The sequence below is a fragment of the Sapajus apella genome, unplaced genomic scaffold, assembly GCF_009761245.1.
Source record: "Sapajus apella isolate SASKATOON/1434 unplaced genomic scaffold, GSC_monkey_1.0 scaffold101, whole genome shotgun sequence".
Taxonomy (NCBI): domain Eukaryota; kingdom Metazoa; phylum Chordata; class Mammalia; order Primates; family Cebidae; genus Sapajus; species Sapajus apella.
In genome coordinates this window covers 2,999,494-3,012,755 of record NW_022437041.1, presented here as the reverse complement: position 1 = coordinate 3,012,755, position 13,262 = coordinate 2,999,494, and the positions used below count along the sequence as shown (strand labels likewise).

General features: G+C 35.3%; 1 protein-coding gene across 8 annotated transcripts in view; it reads left to right on the top strand.

Moving 5' to 3' along the window:
- NAALADL2 (N-acetylated alpha-linked acidic dipeptidase like 2) overlaps positions 1-13,262 on the top strand; it is a 1,348,438-nt gene that overhangs the window by 1,125,186 nt on the left and 209,990 nt on the right. For 7 of the 8 annotated variants that reach the window (XM_032258245.1, XM_032258244.1, XM_032258247.1 and 4 more), the window contains one exon: positions 4,979-5,125. The exons of the other annotated variant lie outside the window; for it this stretch is intronic. In XM_032258245.1, the coding sequence (XP_032114136.1) occupies positions 4,979-5,125 (147 nt within the window). The remainder of the gene's footprint in view (positions 1-4,978; positions 5,126-13,262) is intronic. 8 annotated transcript variants of the gene reach the window in all.

Genomic DNA, 13,262 nt, shown 5'->3' with positions numbered 1-13,262 from the left:
ATGTGGGGAAATAAAACATTTGAATCATTAAACAGATTTTTAAAATACTTTTAGAAACTTGTCAATGTGTCTTGGCATCACTATTTAAGTAATGCGAATATTGACAATATTTTTAATCTCACTTACGTGATCATTTATTATGAAGTTTTGCCTTTCAGCTTAAAACTGTACTTGCAAAGAGCAGGCAGATTTAGGACTGAGGTGGTGATTTCATTTCAGATCTTCTATGGACTTGTGGTGGAAAATTAAGCTAGTGACGTAACCACGATCCTTGCTGAAATTGTTCATTTTATGAACTGGAATAAAAATGCTTGTTACCAAACATTAAATATGAGGCATTTTGAACTCATTGGATGAAATTCTTAATATGAATTTACTCAGCCTTGTAAATAAATTTAAAAAATTAATCGACCTGCACAAATGTGTTGCCAACCTCCCTCTTCCATGGTGCTTAACTTCTAGTAAAATGAAGAAAATTAGCATTTCTTCCTACTTGTCTCACAGATATTAATGCTTATGAGGGTCGAGTAGATCAATGTCTATTACCTTACATGGATGTATTATAATCCACTGAAGTGCTGTGAGGAAAAACAATTCACATTAGGATTGAATATAGGTTTACAATCCCTTCAGGTCTGAATTTGGCCTTAAATTCATTACCTTAAAGTAATGAATAATGAAGATTTAGATTTAGAGAATAGTGTTTCTATGCCAGGAATGTTTTTCTCTTAAGGGGAATTCTTAGAGAAAATTACCTGGGTTGGGGGCGGGAAAACCCCTCAAATCTGCAAATTGGGTTCCTGGCTTTTGGGTTATATGGACACATTTGGTTATCTGACTTTTTAACTTTGAAGCTAGTTAGAAACAGAAGCATGAAAGGACAGACTGAACACAGGCTTGAGGGTACCAGGCTTCTTCTCATCACTGGTTAAATTACTGAGAGTAAGAAGTAAAGAATGAGGTCACAGAAAGAGAAAGGAGGAGAGAGGGTTGTGTGTGGAGTAGGGTGAGGTGGGGATGGTAAATTAAGTCCTCTACAAGGCCATCAGAGAAACTGGGTTCAGTAGGTGAGAAGCTCCAGGAATATTACTCAGGAAGCTGTGTTGTCCCTGAAGCCCCTATCCTGGTTTGGCTTTCTTGAAGCATTTTCCCTCCCTTTGGGCCTGATTATGACATGAGGCTCAAAAGTGGAGTGCTGGCAGCTCTCTCTTGGGTCACTCCACCCTCTTTTCTGTATGCTGTCCCCTCTCCATAAATGGTCCACATTTAGCAGCAGAGATGTAGTTTAATAGATCTTAACCCTAAAGTAAAATTGTAAGACATTTCTAGACAATGCTCACTCTGTTGCCATCTTAGTCGGTTTAGAAAAAAAATGTTTTTATGTGGCAGAGGCAGAAATAGAAACTTTTAGGGAAAAAGTTAGACTTTTAAATAAATAGGCACGACAGAGCAAACTATAGCAGGAAGAAGAATGCAAAGTGTTTTGGGGGAATGTAATCCTGAAAGCTGAATGCTGCCCTTTTGATTTCCTGAAAAATACGAAATATGTAAATAATAATGTACTTAGTGGAAACCATGGAAATGGAATGCAATGAAAATATTAAAGCTGTATGACAGTAGCTATAAAAAGAACAGAAAGACTAGAAGAGAATTCATAGTGGGTTCAAAAATGGTAGGCTGAGGCTAAAGCAGAATTGTGCTCTGTGTAACTGTCAGAGCAAACAAATCAAGTCGCTGGGCCCAGCAGTCCCAGCTATTCAGGAAACTGAGGTGGGAGGATCACTTAAACCCAGAAGGTCGAGCTCAGCCTAGACAACGTTAGGCAACATAGTGAGACTTCATCTTAAAAGACAAAAAAAAAGTCAAAAAAACAATGACAAGGATTGATTAGAGTGGGGTCATTTGTGCCATATTAGAAACTTGCACATATGAGAAACTAACATCTTTTGTCAGAGGGCAGCTATAGTATAACTAAATGTTTATACAACTAATGATGACAATGAAAATATCAAATATTAAACTTAAATGCAATGTTTATTTTTTTAAAAAAATAATTTTTAACAGGCACATACTGTAGAATTTGAAATTGTTAATTTTTGACCATGCCATTTCTCTGTTGAGAAAAAAATTTCGATCTAAGGAGCGTGGCTGAGAATTGGGCTGGATATTAAAAGTTAAATATATGCAAAATGAAATTAAAGCCAAACGGATATTTTCATTTATGTTGAGTAGGACGCTTTTTCTGTCTTGAAAGGATATATGTGTTGCTTCACTAAAGAGAAAGTAGATAATTTAAAAATGGTTTTTACTTTCATTAGTCAGGCATCTGGAGAAAGTAAACACCAGATCCTATCATATCCTCATTAATGACTTAAAATGGTGCAACAATCTAGGTTTCACAAATTCAACGGCTCGGGCCCAGTTCTTAAATCTGAATGAGTGGAGCAGGCTGAGTGTGAGACACTAGTGATGAACGTTAAGACATGGCTTGCTTGCCCTAGGCATTCAAATTCAACTTAAAAACAAACAACAACAAAAATCTAGCTAAACAAATACCTCCAGAGGCTCTTGGGATTTACAACATGATAGAAAATCATCTGTTTTTCATGATCTAATACTTAAGACTAGCTCTTCTTTGAGACTATTCAAGACGCCTGCTAAACAGTCCCAGCTTAACATGTCACCTCCAGGAGTCTTAAGCCAGAGGAATGTCTCAGAAAGTGAAAAACGATTACCTCCCTTTTCGAAAAATTCAGTTTTGAAAAGAAGCAAATTGGTGGTAGGTGTGGGAGTCACCATAAAACGAATTAAGTTGCTGCTGATTAGACTGCATGGTTAAAACATTCTTTTGCTATTTCCAAAGTGGTTAATCAGCCAAGAAAGTTGTAAACACATTCAACAGAAAGGCTTTCTTGTCTGTAAACTGAAACTGGGGCTTGCTTGTAAAGGTTCATGCTGGCTTTCCACTTTAATTGATGTTTAACTTTGTTGCAAAGATCTTTACATTAGGTCTTCAAAGAAATTAGATAGCTCTTGAAATATTATTATATGTTTATAACAACTATAGTTGAAATAGTTGGACTAACTCATTTTCTTAATATTATACCACATATTTTCAAGTCTTTTGATAAGTGTTAGCAAAAGACAAGATGATCTGCAGAGGAAAAGGGTGGAGCGTTCTTTTCTATTAAAACAACAATCTGTAGACTAGGTAGGCACAGCTTTTAGTATAAGTGAAAGTGTGTTTTCTGAAGAACAAAGGGAGGTCTAGCTTAAATAGGAAAAATTCCCCCCTCAGCTCTCAATCAGGCCTGTTTATACAAATGAAGGATTCAAACTTGCTTAGTTCCAATTGGTCAAAATAGTAGAGTGCTGATTGTGTGTTTTCTATGCCCCAAACCAGAACTCTGTGACATTTTTTATTGGGTGTTTTCCATGCCCCACGCCAGAACTCTTGCCAAACTTTTCTTTCAAAGGGCTGGTGAGGGGCAGTTTCCAGCTCCAGTTTTTCTTGTGTCTGGTTATAGGAACTGTTCTGGCTCAGGGTATAAAGCAAATGTTCGTGGAGCTGCTTTTTCTAAGAATGTGGCTGTTCTTTCTCACTTTAGCAAGGCCACTTACTTCTGTTTTTAAATTTAATCTTCCCTATTAACCACAGGGACATCTATCTCCCCTGGAGAGCTTGAGTCTTATTTTAACAGTTTTCTTTCACATAGATTAAAAGTATTTTTGAAGTTATGCCATGCCAAAGAAGCATGAACGGTTGAAAAGTTGATGTCTTGATTCAAAGGGAAACACAGAATGCGTACATACTTTATGTGACGGAAACGAGACATGATGTTCTTCTATTTATTGCCTCATTTTCTCACAGCCGTCCAAGCCATTGGTATTCTTCAGTGTTTCATAGTTGAGGCCACTGTATCTCAGAAATGTTCTAGATTTTTGAGAAATTTATTAAATAAGACACTTTAATCAATATTAATTATAAAACCTTTAGTTTGTTTTAGATATTTGTTTTATTCTTGTAAAGCTACTGTCATTTGTTTTGCATGCCAGGCAACCCTTATTTCAAGAAATTATAGCCTATACCATCTTATGTTCCCCAGAGCTTGCACTTCGCCGTGTGGTTTACCATGGCCCACTGCAGTTGTTGGCATATCATCTTAAGACATCTAGGAATATGCTTTCAGGAAGAAATGGAGAAAGTTTCTTCCTTCTTTCTTTCTTTCTTTTTGTGAGATGAAGTCTTGCTCTTGTCACCCAGCCTGGAGTGCAGTGGTACAGTCTCGGCTCACTGCAACCTCTGCCTCCTGGATTCAAGTGATTCTCCTGCCTCAGCCTCTTGAATAGCTGGGATAACAGGCACCTGCCACCACACCCAGCTAATTTTTGTATTTTTAGTAGAGACGGGGTTTCAGCATGTTGGGCAGGCTGGTCTCAAACTCCTGACCTCAGGTGATCTGCCCGCCTCAGCCTCCCAAAGTGCTGGGATTATAGGCGTGAGCCATCATGCCTGGACTCTTCTTTAGTTTTTAATAAACATTTTAGGAAGAACAGAATTATACCCTACAAAGCATTCTTTAAATTTATGGGAAATGTAATAAAAAAAACCAAAATGTTACACCTGTTTAGAGACTCAACATTCCTTTAAATATTGTCAGAGTCATTAGAGTTCAAATTAAACCTATGATAAAAATGCTTTTGAAGCAACAGCAGCAAGCAGACCTTGATTCTGGCCAGTGCTAGTCATGCTTCTGCGAGCATCAGAATCAAAGAGGAGTGTTACAAAGCAGATTCCAGGCCTCTAGCATCAATGTCCCTGTCAGGCAAGACCATGTGGAGTCAAGGATTTTCATTTTTAACAGTTTCCAGGGGGACATTGATGCTGCTGATCCGTGGACCATGTTTTGAGTAGTACTGATTTAGGGGTGACCTGGGAAGTATAGTATGTGTTAACAATTTAAATTATGTTTTTCAGAAAAATAATTTCAACTGTACCAGAAGAACTCAGTGCCCAGAAACCAATATCAGTTCTATACAGATACAAGGTGATGCTGATTATTTCATCAACCATCTTGGAGTTCCCAGCGTGCAGTTTGCTTATGAGGACATCAAAACATTAGAGGTGATTGTTTCTAAAAATGCAAAATACACACACACAATATAGCAGACCTACAGAATTTGATTTTATTCTGGCTATTCAATTTTCATAGCAAATAGGTCACTATAGAAAAGCGGCTTCATTTAAAGAGTTATTCTTGTTTCTCAGAGGCTTTGTAATAGTATTTGAAAACATCAGCTCTTTTCAATAGTGTTGAATTCGATTTAAAAAGATTTATATTGTCACTCACATTTTCACACGGTGCTCTGCAACAAGAAATGTGCAGTAGTTGGATTAACATCAAAACATAATTGTAATCTTCAGTATTCACAGAAACAGATGACATGTGCAATAGATTCTCCTCTCCTTGCCCAAAGGAAAATGCATTTCATGTTCTGTATGTTAATATGAGTCTGGTGGATTAGCTACTCAAAGTTTGTCAATGGTTTGCATGCTTAAAAAAGATAGTACTTTTTTGTGAAGATAGAAGCTCTTTTTCCCCAAAGAATATCACAAAAGCATGATTCTCCTTAATTAAGTCTTTGTTCATCCATCTTTTGGACTTCAATCCTTTTAATCTTTCTCAGAATTATGTCTCAGGAAACTGTTTCTCTGTGGATCTAAACCTGTTGGGACATTTTACCTTCATTTATAAACTATTTATGCATTATTGGGAGCAATTTGAAAACCTCTAGGGTGACCTTCGTGAGGTAATTATTACATTAACAAAATAATGGTTAGAAAGCAGAGTAAAACATGCCTTGCTCTTCAAATATAGATCTTCCTAAAAAGGGGTGCTTAAATTATGTTTGTATAGGCTCAACTTCAGCTATGCAAGGTAATGTTTAATAGCTTTGAGTGATATTTAGCTTTATGTTTCTCTGCAACCACCCAGAAAATGTTAGAATTCTTATTTAGTATGTGTCTAATTCATCTTGGTTTAGTTTTTAAGCCAAGAATTTAGAGAGGCCAGAATAGTATAGCCTTGGAAATGAGATGGAAGCCCTGACTCTGACACTTACTAGACAAATTATTTAACATCTTTCAGAATGATTTTACAAATGAAGTGCTTTGGTATATTTGTGGAGTCTACTTTATAGAGCTGTGGTGAGGATTAAATGAGACTATGCATATAGAGGGTTTTAGCTGACCAGATTATAAGGCCTCATCATTGTAGTGATTGCAATTAGTATTGTCTGATTGTAAGTACAACATATTAGTGGGATAATTTCTAAGCTGTTTAGATACAAACACATCAGTAGAAGGGAGGAGTTTGTTAACTGTTGAGAAAAACAAGTTGATGAGGCAAAGAGGTAGAATTTGGTGGGAATCAGCCGGAGGATCTGAGGTGTTAATAGGGAGAAGATTTTGAAATGGGAACCAGTGAAGGTCTAAGAAGAGCTGCATTATTCTAAGGCTAAAGTCTATCCAATAGAACTGGTACAGTCTGAAGGAGCCAATCAGTTTTTCAAATTATGCCCAGAATAACTACCACCATAAAAATTATTTTTATTATTTGTCTCCAAAAAAGTAATTAAAATAGAGTCTCCTATGCTTTATAACAAATGACCTTGTGGATATTGCTTTAGTGGAAGAATTTTTAAAATGGATTTGTTCCTTACAAAATATGAATGCTTGAGGTGAGATAATTTTGTATGAACTCTCTGAGGAACAGAGTAACCTTTCCTTTCTATGTTAACCTATAATAGATGTTGGTATACAGCTATTAAGGGGAATTATAAATATTAAAAAAGGCTTTATCAATGATGTAAAAAATATTTATCCTGTGTCAACTCATAAAGCAGGTAAGGAAATTAGAGCTTTTTTTATGAACTTGCAATTACAAATATATATAGAAAACAGCTTGGTGGATTTGAAATTAGGAGCCCTGAAAGTTTAAATCCCTGCACGTTAATAGTCCAATTACATTGATTTCTGGACCTTCACTTTTTAAAATCTGTATCTTATTAAAAACAATAAGGCCAGGTGAGATGGTTCATGCCTGTAGTCCCAGCACTTTAGAAAGCTGAGACGGGCAGATTGCTTGAGCTCAGAAGTTTGATACCAGCCCGTGCAACACAGTGAAACTTTGTTTCAACAAAATAATACAAAAATTAGGTGGCCATATTTGCAGGCACCTAGTGTCCCAGCTACTAGGGGGATTGAAGGGGCTGTGATGGGAGTGTCACTAGAACCCTGGAGGCAGAGGTTGCAGTGAGCCAAGATCACACCACTGCACTCCAGCCAGGGTGACAGAAGGAGGCACTGTCTCAAACAAAACGAACACCAAAAAACCATAACATCTACCACTTATTGCATATTTACCACTCATTGAGTACTTGCCATGCTATGTATTTTATACCTCTTATATCATTTATGATTAAAACATCTCCATAAATTAGCTTTTATTATTAATTCCATTCACTCTGAGAATGAAATGGAATTTAAAGGCCACTCACCCAAGGTCATAAAGATAATGGGCAAGACAGATGTTGATCTAAGTTATGTTTGACAGTAAGTCTATGTTCTCAACTATTATACCAAAGATGGCAAATTGGAAGCCCAAGGACAAGAGATAGCCTATCAATGTATTTTGTTATTGAAAAATCGAATTTCTGCAAACATTGTATAATTTTTCTCCATGGAAACAGTCAATTAAATGGACACTGCTCACTAGCTTGCCATGTTGTTCATCCCAGAGTTAAGAAGAATATTTTCTTCAACACCTGTTTCTATCAAAGATCAGAAGATGAATACTCAACTTAGGGTCACATGTTTCACCAGACTTGTGTCACTTACAGTATCTGCGTGGCCCCTGTAGGGATAGAGCTCATTTAGTAAAAAAAGCTACAGTGAGTAATTTTATGGCTGCTTCTACCTTCAAAGTGGTATATTGTAAGAGCAATAATTTTATGATTATATCCATGGTTTTAAATAAATTATCTATTTGAAGCTGATTTGGGTGATTGTAATACAAACCTTAGAATTACTATCAATATATATGTTCTTTGTCCAGTAAGATTGATCATGGATCTATTATATTCAATTTCAAAAACCGAATCATGATAATACAGGAAAAATTGAACTGTAGGAAAATAAACCAATGCAACAGAGACTACTTTTTATATGGACATGTCAATAAAACATGACATTTTGTGATATCTGTCCCCAATATGTCAAGTTCTTCCACATTCCCACCATTGGCTTTTACCTGTAGTTTCTCTGGATGCAAATATATTGCATAAAATTCCTTAAAGCCCCTTTGATCTTAGGTTTTCTTGGCATCTATACTCTAATTTTCTAATAATTAAATTTTACAAATGCATCACAATCTATAGATTTGCCAAATGTTAGAATGATTCCTTCTCATAAACCTATGCCCTGTTAATTGAAACATCTCTTGTTATAAGCTTCATTTAAATAAAGTTTTAGATATATAAACACCATTGCACCTGTTGGGAGATGCATTCTGTACAGATTAAATACAATGCAGAGATTGTTGAAAAGGAAAAGAAAAGACAGGTGCTTTCTGATTAAGAGTGCAATATATATGACAGTCTGGTGGTCCAATGAACATTTTCTCTGTCACTTAACAGCTGTTTTACATTTTTGTTTTAGATCAGTATATGTATTCTCTACAGGGCATGCCAGAGGGTCTATCTTAGCATATGAAAAGATCAATCCATACCCTAGCAAGCTTCACATCACAAATTGAAACTGATTCCTCACTCTGTTTAACCTTATATGTTTTTTCTCTTCTGCTTGAAATATTCTATTTTAAACCCAATTTACCTCTATAATAGAGCATTTAACATTTAAATTTATTATTTGTTAATAATAAATATTATTTTTATCTCATTATTTGAGATAAAAGAGTATTATAGCTTTTATACAGCAGAAGTCATGGCCAAATTGTTTCAATATCATTTAATAATCCAGCGACAGAAATTCAAGTAGCATAGGTATTTTGAAATTCTTACTAATTTTTTAAAAGCTAGATAACTTTGATACCAATTCTTAAACCAGTATACAGCAGCATGTAATTATGCCTGTGTGTGTGTGTGTGCGTGTGCGTGTGTGTGTGTGTGTGTGCGTGTGTGTGTGTGTGTGTGTAAACTTTAACACTGAGGTCATTCTATGAGATAAAGGTAATAAAAGTAGTTCATTTGTGTGAATATAATACCGATACAATTTAAGAATACATACATACACGTTTGAACAATGTAATTCATAGTTTACATGCTGATTCTTCATGTTTTATTCTAAGTAGAAGAATTTGTTACTTAAATTAGAGATCAGTCCTTCATTACATTTTCTATTTGGAACTTAGTCATGGGCAATGTGAGGTTAACAGATAAAAAATAGTTCCAAAGTCCATTAAAAGTTCTTGATTTAAGGAATCAAAATAGTTATATTTAACTATGTATAAGTGCTATTGATGTTTTGAAGTATCTGGTGAAATCTGTTTCACGTGAGTAGCTACAAAACTTATATAAAAGTCACTTAAGAATAAGATTTTACCTTTTCTACTTCGAAGTGTTGCCAACTGAAAACAAGATGAAAAGGAATTCATTGGTGTTCTCTCTAGCTCATTACCTTTCTTTGTAACTTATTTCTTTTAAAGTTCTTACAATATGCTATTTAGATAGATGCTATCATTATTTTCAAATCAAACTTGCTTCATTTAGTGCTGGCGTTCTCACACATTTTGGTCTAAAAATCCATTTACCCTCAAAAGTAGCAAAGATTCCTCAAAACAGAGTTTTGCGTATGTTGTAATATCGACAAAGGAAAAACTAAAAGTCAGAAAAATATGTAATATTTATTTTAAAATTATTTCATAATATCAATAACTAAATTAGTATTACATTATTTTAATTATCAATATAAATCTAATACAGACTAATGAAAATAGCTTATTTTATTAAAAAGTATTAATGAAGTTAAAAATATAAATGAAAAGAGTGATGTTATTTTACAGTTTCAAAAAATCTTTAAAAATGACTGAATAGAAGACAATTGTATTTTCTTACCTGTTTCTGCATTATCTTTTGTCTTATGTTGTTTTAGTGGAAAAGTATGAAGAAAAATCTCATCCAATATTTTATTCATATAATGACAAGTATTTTTCTCGGGAGCTTCACTGAAACTTAAGGAATGTTAGTTTCTTAAAAGTTAATATCAATGTAGAATCTGAATCCATCTTAAGGAATTTTTTTGCAATCCACACACTTGTGAATGTAGAGTGAAAATGAGAGTGGAAAAGGCATATAATGTTACTAGCATTGTGAAAATAGTTTTGATCTCCTGATTCTTGAAGTTCTCTCTGGCCCATACTTAGAGGAATGCTTATTTGAGGAAATGTACTTGGTTAGACCAGTTTGCTTTATTTTTAGTAACATCTTATTCTAAGATTTGAACTGTGATTCCGTATAACACTGTGTCTTTTCTGGGCATCTTTGAGTATTTCTATCCCATTCACCTGATAAACAGGACGAAATAGAGAATAAAACACTCTCATAAACTGTGGCTCTACAAAGAATTTTGCTTCTTTGAGGCATTTCTTTAGAAGAGAAGGTTAAACCCCAATCAACAAATCAACAATTGTAGAGCGGACTTGAAAACCTTGATTGTACAGTATATGAAATGCCTGTCACCAAGGAAGTGCTGCTAAAGTTACTGTATTCTCCCAAGAGCCTGAGGAATAAACATGAGAAGTTGAAATATGAGACAAATACTAAAAAGCAAAGAATGGAGATATACTTAAAACTCAACTGAATGGAGATATACTTAAAACTCAAATGGATAATTTAAAATCTCATACTTCAAATTGCCTGATATTTTGAAATGACTGCAAAGAGAACAGATTTCCCTTAGCAGTTATGCTTGCTTAGAATTCTCAGTAAGAATATTTATTCTAAATGACTGTCATCTTTTGATCAAAATATATAGCATATACACTATATTTTAATTCTAATGCTGTTTTCAGTGATTATCTTGTGATCATCCTCGTTATGATGGAGCTATTTTTCTAATAAAGATTTTTTAAAAATAATTTCAATAATAGTACTTGGAGAGTGGGTTAAGTCAAGCTGAGACTATAGGGCAACTTGAACATGCTTTATTAACTGTTAACAGATATTTGTTATTTAGCCAGCAGTTATTAAGCACTTGCTGCGATTCAGGCACTGTGTTAGAAATACAAAGATAAATAAAACACGCCCCTCTTTCCCTAAAAGTGGTCACAGACTAGATTCAAACTCAGACATATAAACAATTAAATAAAGTAAGTACAATAGATGTTCTCATTATTGACTTCCATTTAACCAACATGCAGAACTAATTGACGATTTCCACTTTCTTTTTAAGCATAAACCTTTTCTCAAGTTTTACACACTTGTGTTCTCTCAGGTTCAGTGATATGCTGGCCTGGAGTCAACTATATTCTCCAATCTATACAGATGCCACTCCGCTTACAATGGGGTTACGGCCCAATAAGCCCATCAAATGTTGACAATTTCATGTCTAAATGCATTTAATACACCTAATCTACCAAATATGTTACCTTGGTCTAGCCTATACTCAGAACGCTTTTGGTACAGTAGCCAATACATCACATGATATACTGCAGTTTATTATAAAACACCCTTTGTGATACATTATTGCGCCCAGCATCAAGAGAGTGTCGTGCTGCATATCACTAGTCCATAAAAAAGATCAAAACTCTATGGTTCCTACTGAATGTTTATCACTTTCACATCATCATAAAGTGGAAAAATTGTTAAGTCAAACCATCATAAGTTGGAGACTATCTGTATACACCCTCCACAAATGCACTGGTTCCTCATGATTAGGCAATTTAATCGTTACATAAGCTTGTGAATCATGAGTATGAACAGCAAAACTTCTATGATACCTATATTTATGACAGTCTGAAAGAATGGGCTGCAAATAAAAATTCTGATGTGTGAGGAACCAGGCAAAAATCAAAGACTGGAGGAAATTGATAGTAATATGGATGCATTCTGAAATCAGTTTACTTCACGAGTATTTTTAAAGGTTTTATTTTAAACAAAATACAGTAATGCAGATAATGTACAGGACAAGAAAGACATAATAGGATTTTATTTAACAAGCCAATGCTCAGAGAAAAGGCCTTGGCTTTACTTGAAAATATTGGTCGATAGATATGCATTCACATGTTTTTAATTAAAAGACAAGATTTTACTTAATTTGGTTTCTTATTTATTTATTTATTTATTTAGAGACAGAGTTTCACTCTTGTTGCCCAGGCTGGAGTGCAATGGTGCAATATGGGCTCACCACAACCTCCGCCTCCCAGATTTCAGTGATTCTCCTGCCTCAGCCTCCCGAGTAGCTCGGATAATAGGCATGCACCACCATGCCTGGCTAATATTTGTATTTTCAGTAGAGACAGGGTTTCTCCATGTTGGTCAGGCTGATCCCGAACTCCCGACCTCAGGTGATCCACCTGCCTCGGTCTCCCAAAGTGCTGGGATTACAGGCATGAGCCGCCATGCCCGGCCAATTTGGTTTCTTTTAAAAAATCTGATTATTTATGTGAACTAACTTCTAATTAATTAACCTGTCAACCAGTGGAACAAAGCCTGTTGGCCAAGCAGACTTCCAATATACAGTGAAATGATAAAGGGAAGAAACATTATATTTAACAAACAGTCATATAATGTTTGCGCCAGGCATTGTTCTATTCTACGTCTTTCATACATGTTAACTCTCTTAATTATTGTAGTTATAAAGTTATAACTAGCACCTATGTGGAAGGTACTATTGTTATTACTTTTTAAATTTTTAGCCATGGAGTTTTGCTCTGTCACCCAAGCTGGAGTCCATTGGTGCGATCTCGGCTCATTGCAGCTTCCACCTCCCAGGTTCAAGTGATTTTCCTGCCTCAGTCTCCTGAGTAGCTGGGATTACAGGCATGCACCATCATGCTTAGTTAATTTTTGTATTCTTAGTAAAGCCAGGGTTTCACCATGTTGCCCAAGCTGGTCTTGAACTCCTGACTTCAGATAATCCACCCTCCTCAGCCTCCCAAAGTGCCGGGATTACAGTGGTGAGCCACTGCACCCAACCTACTGTTACTGCTATTATTAAAGATGAGGAAACTGAGCACAAAGCA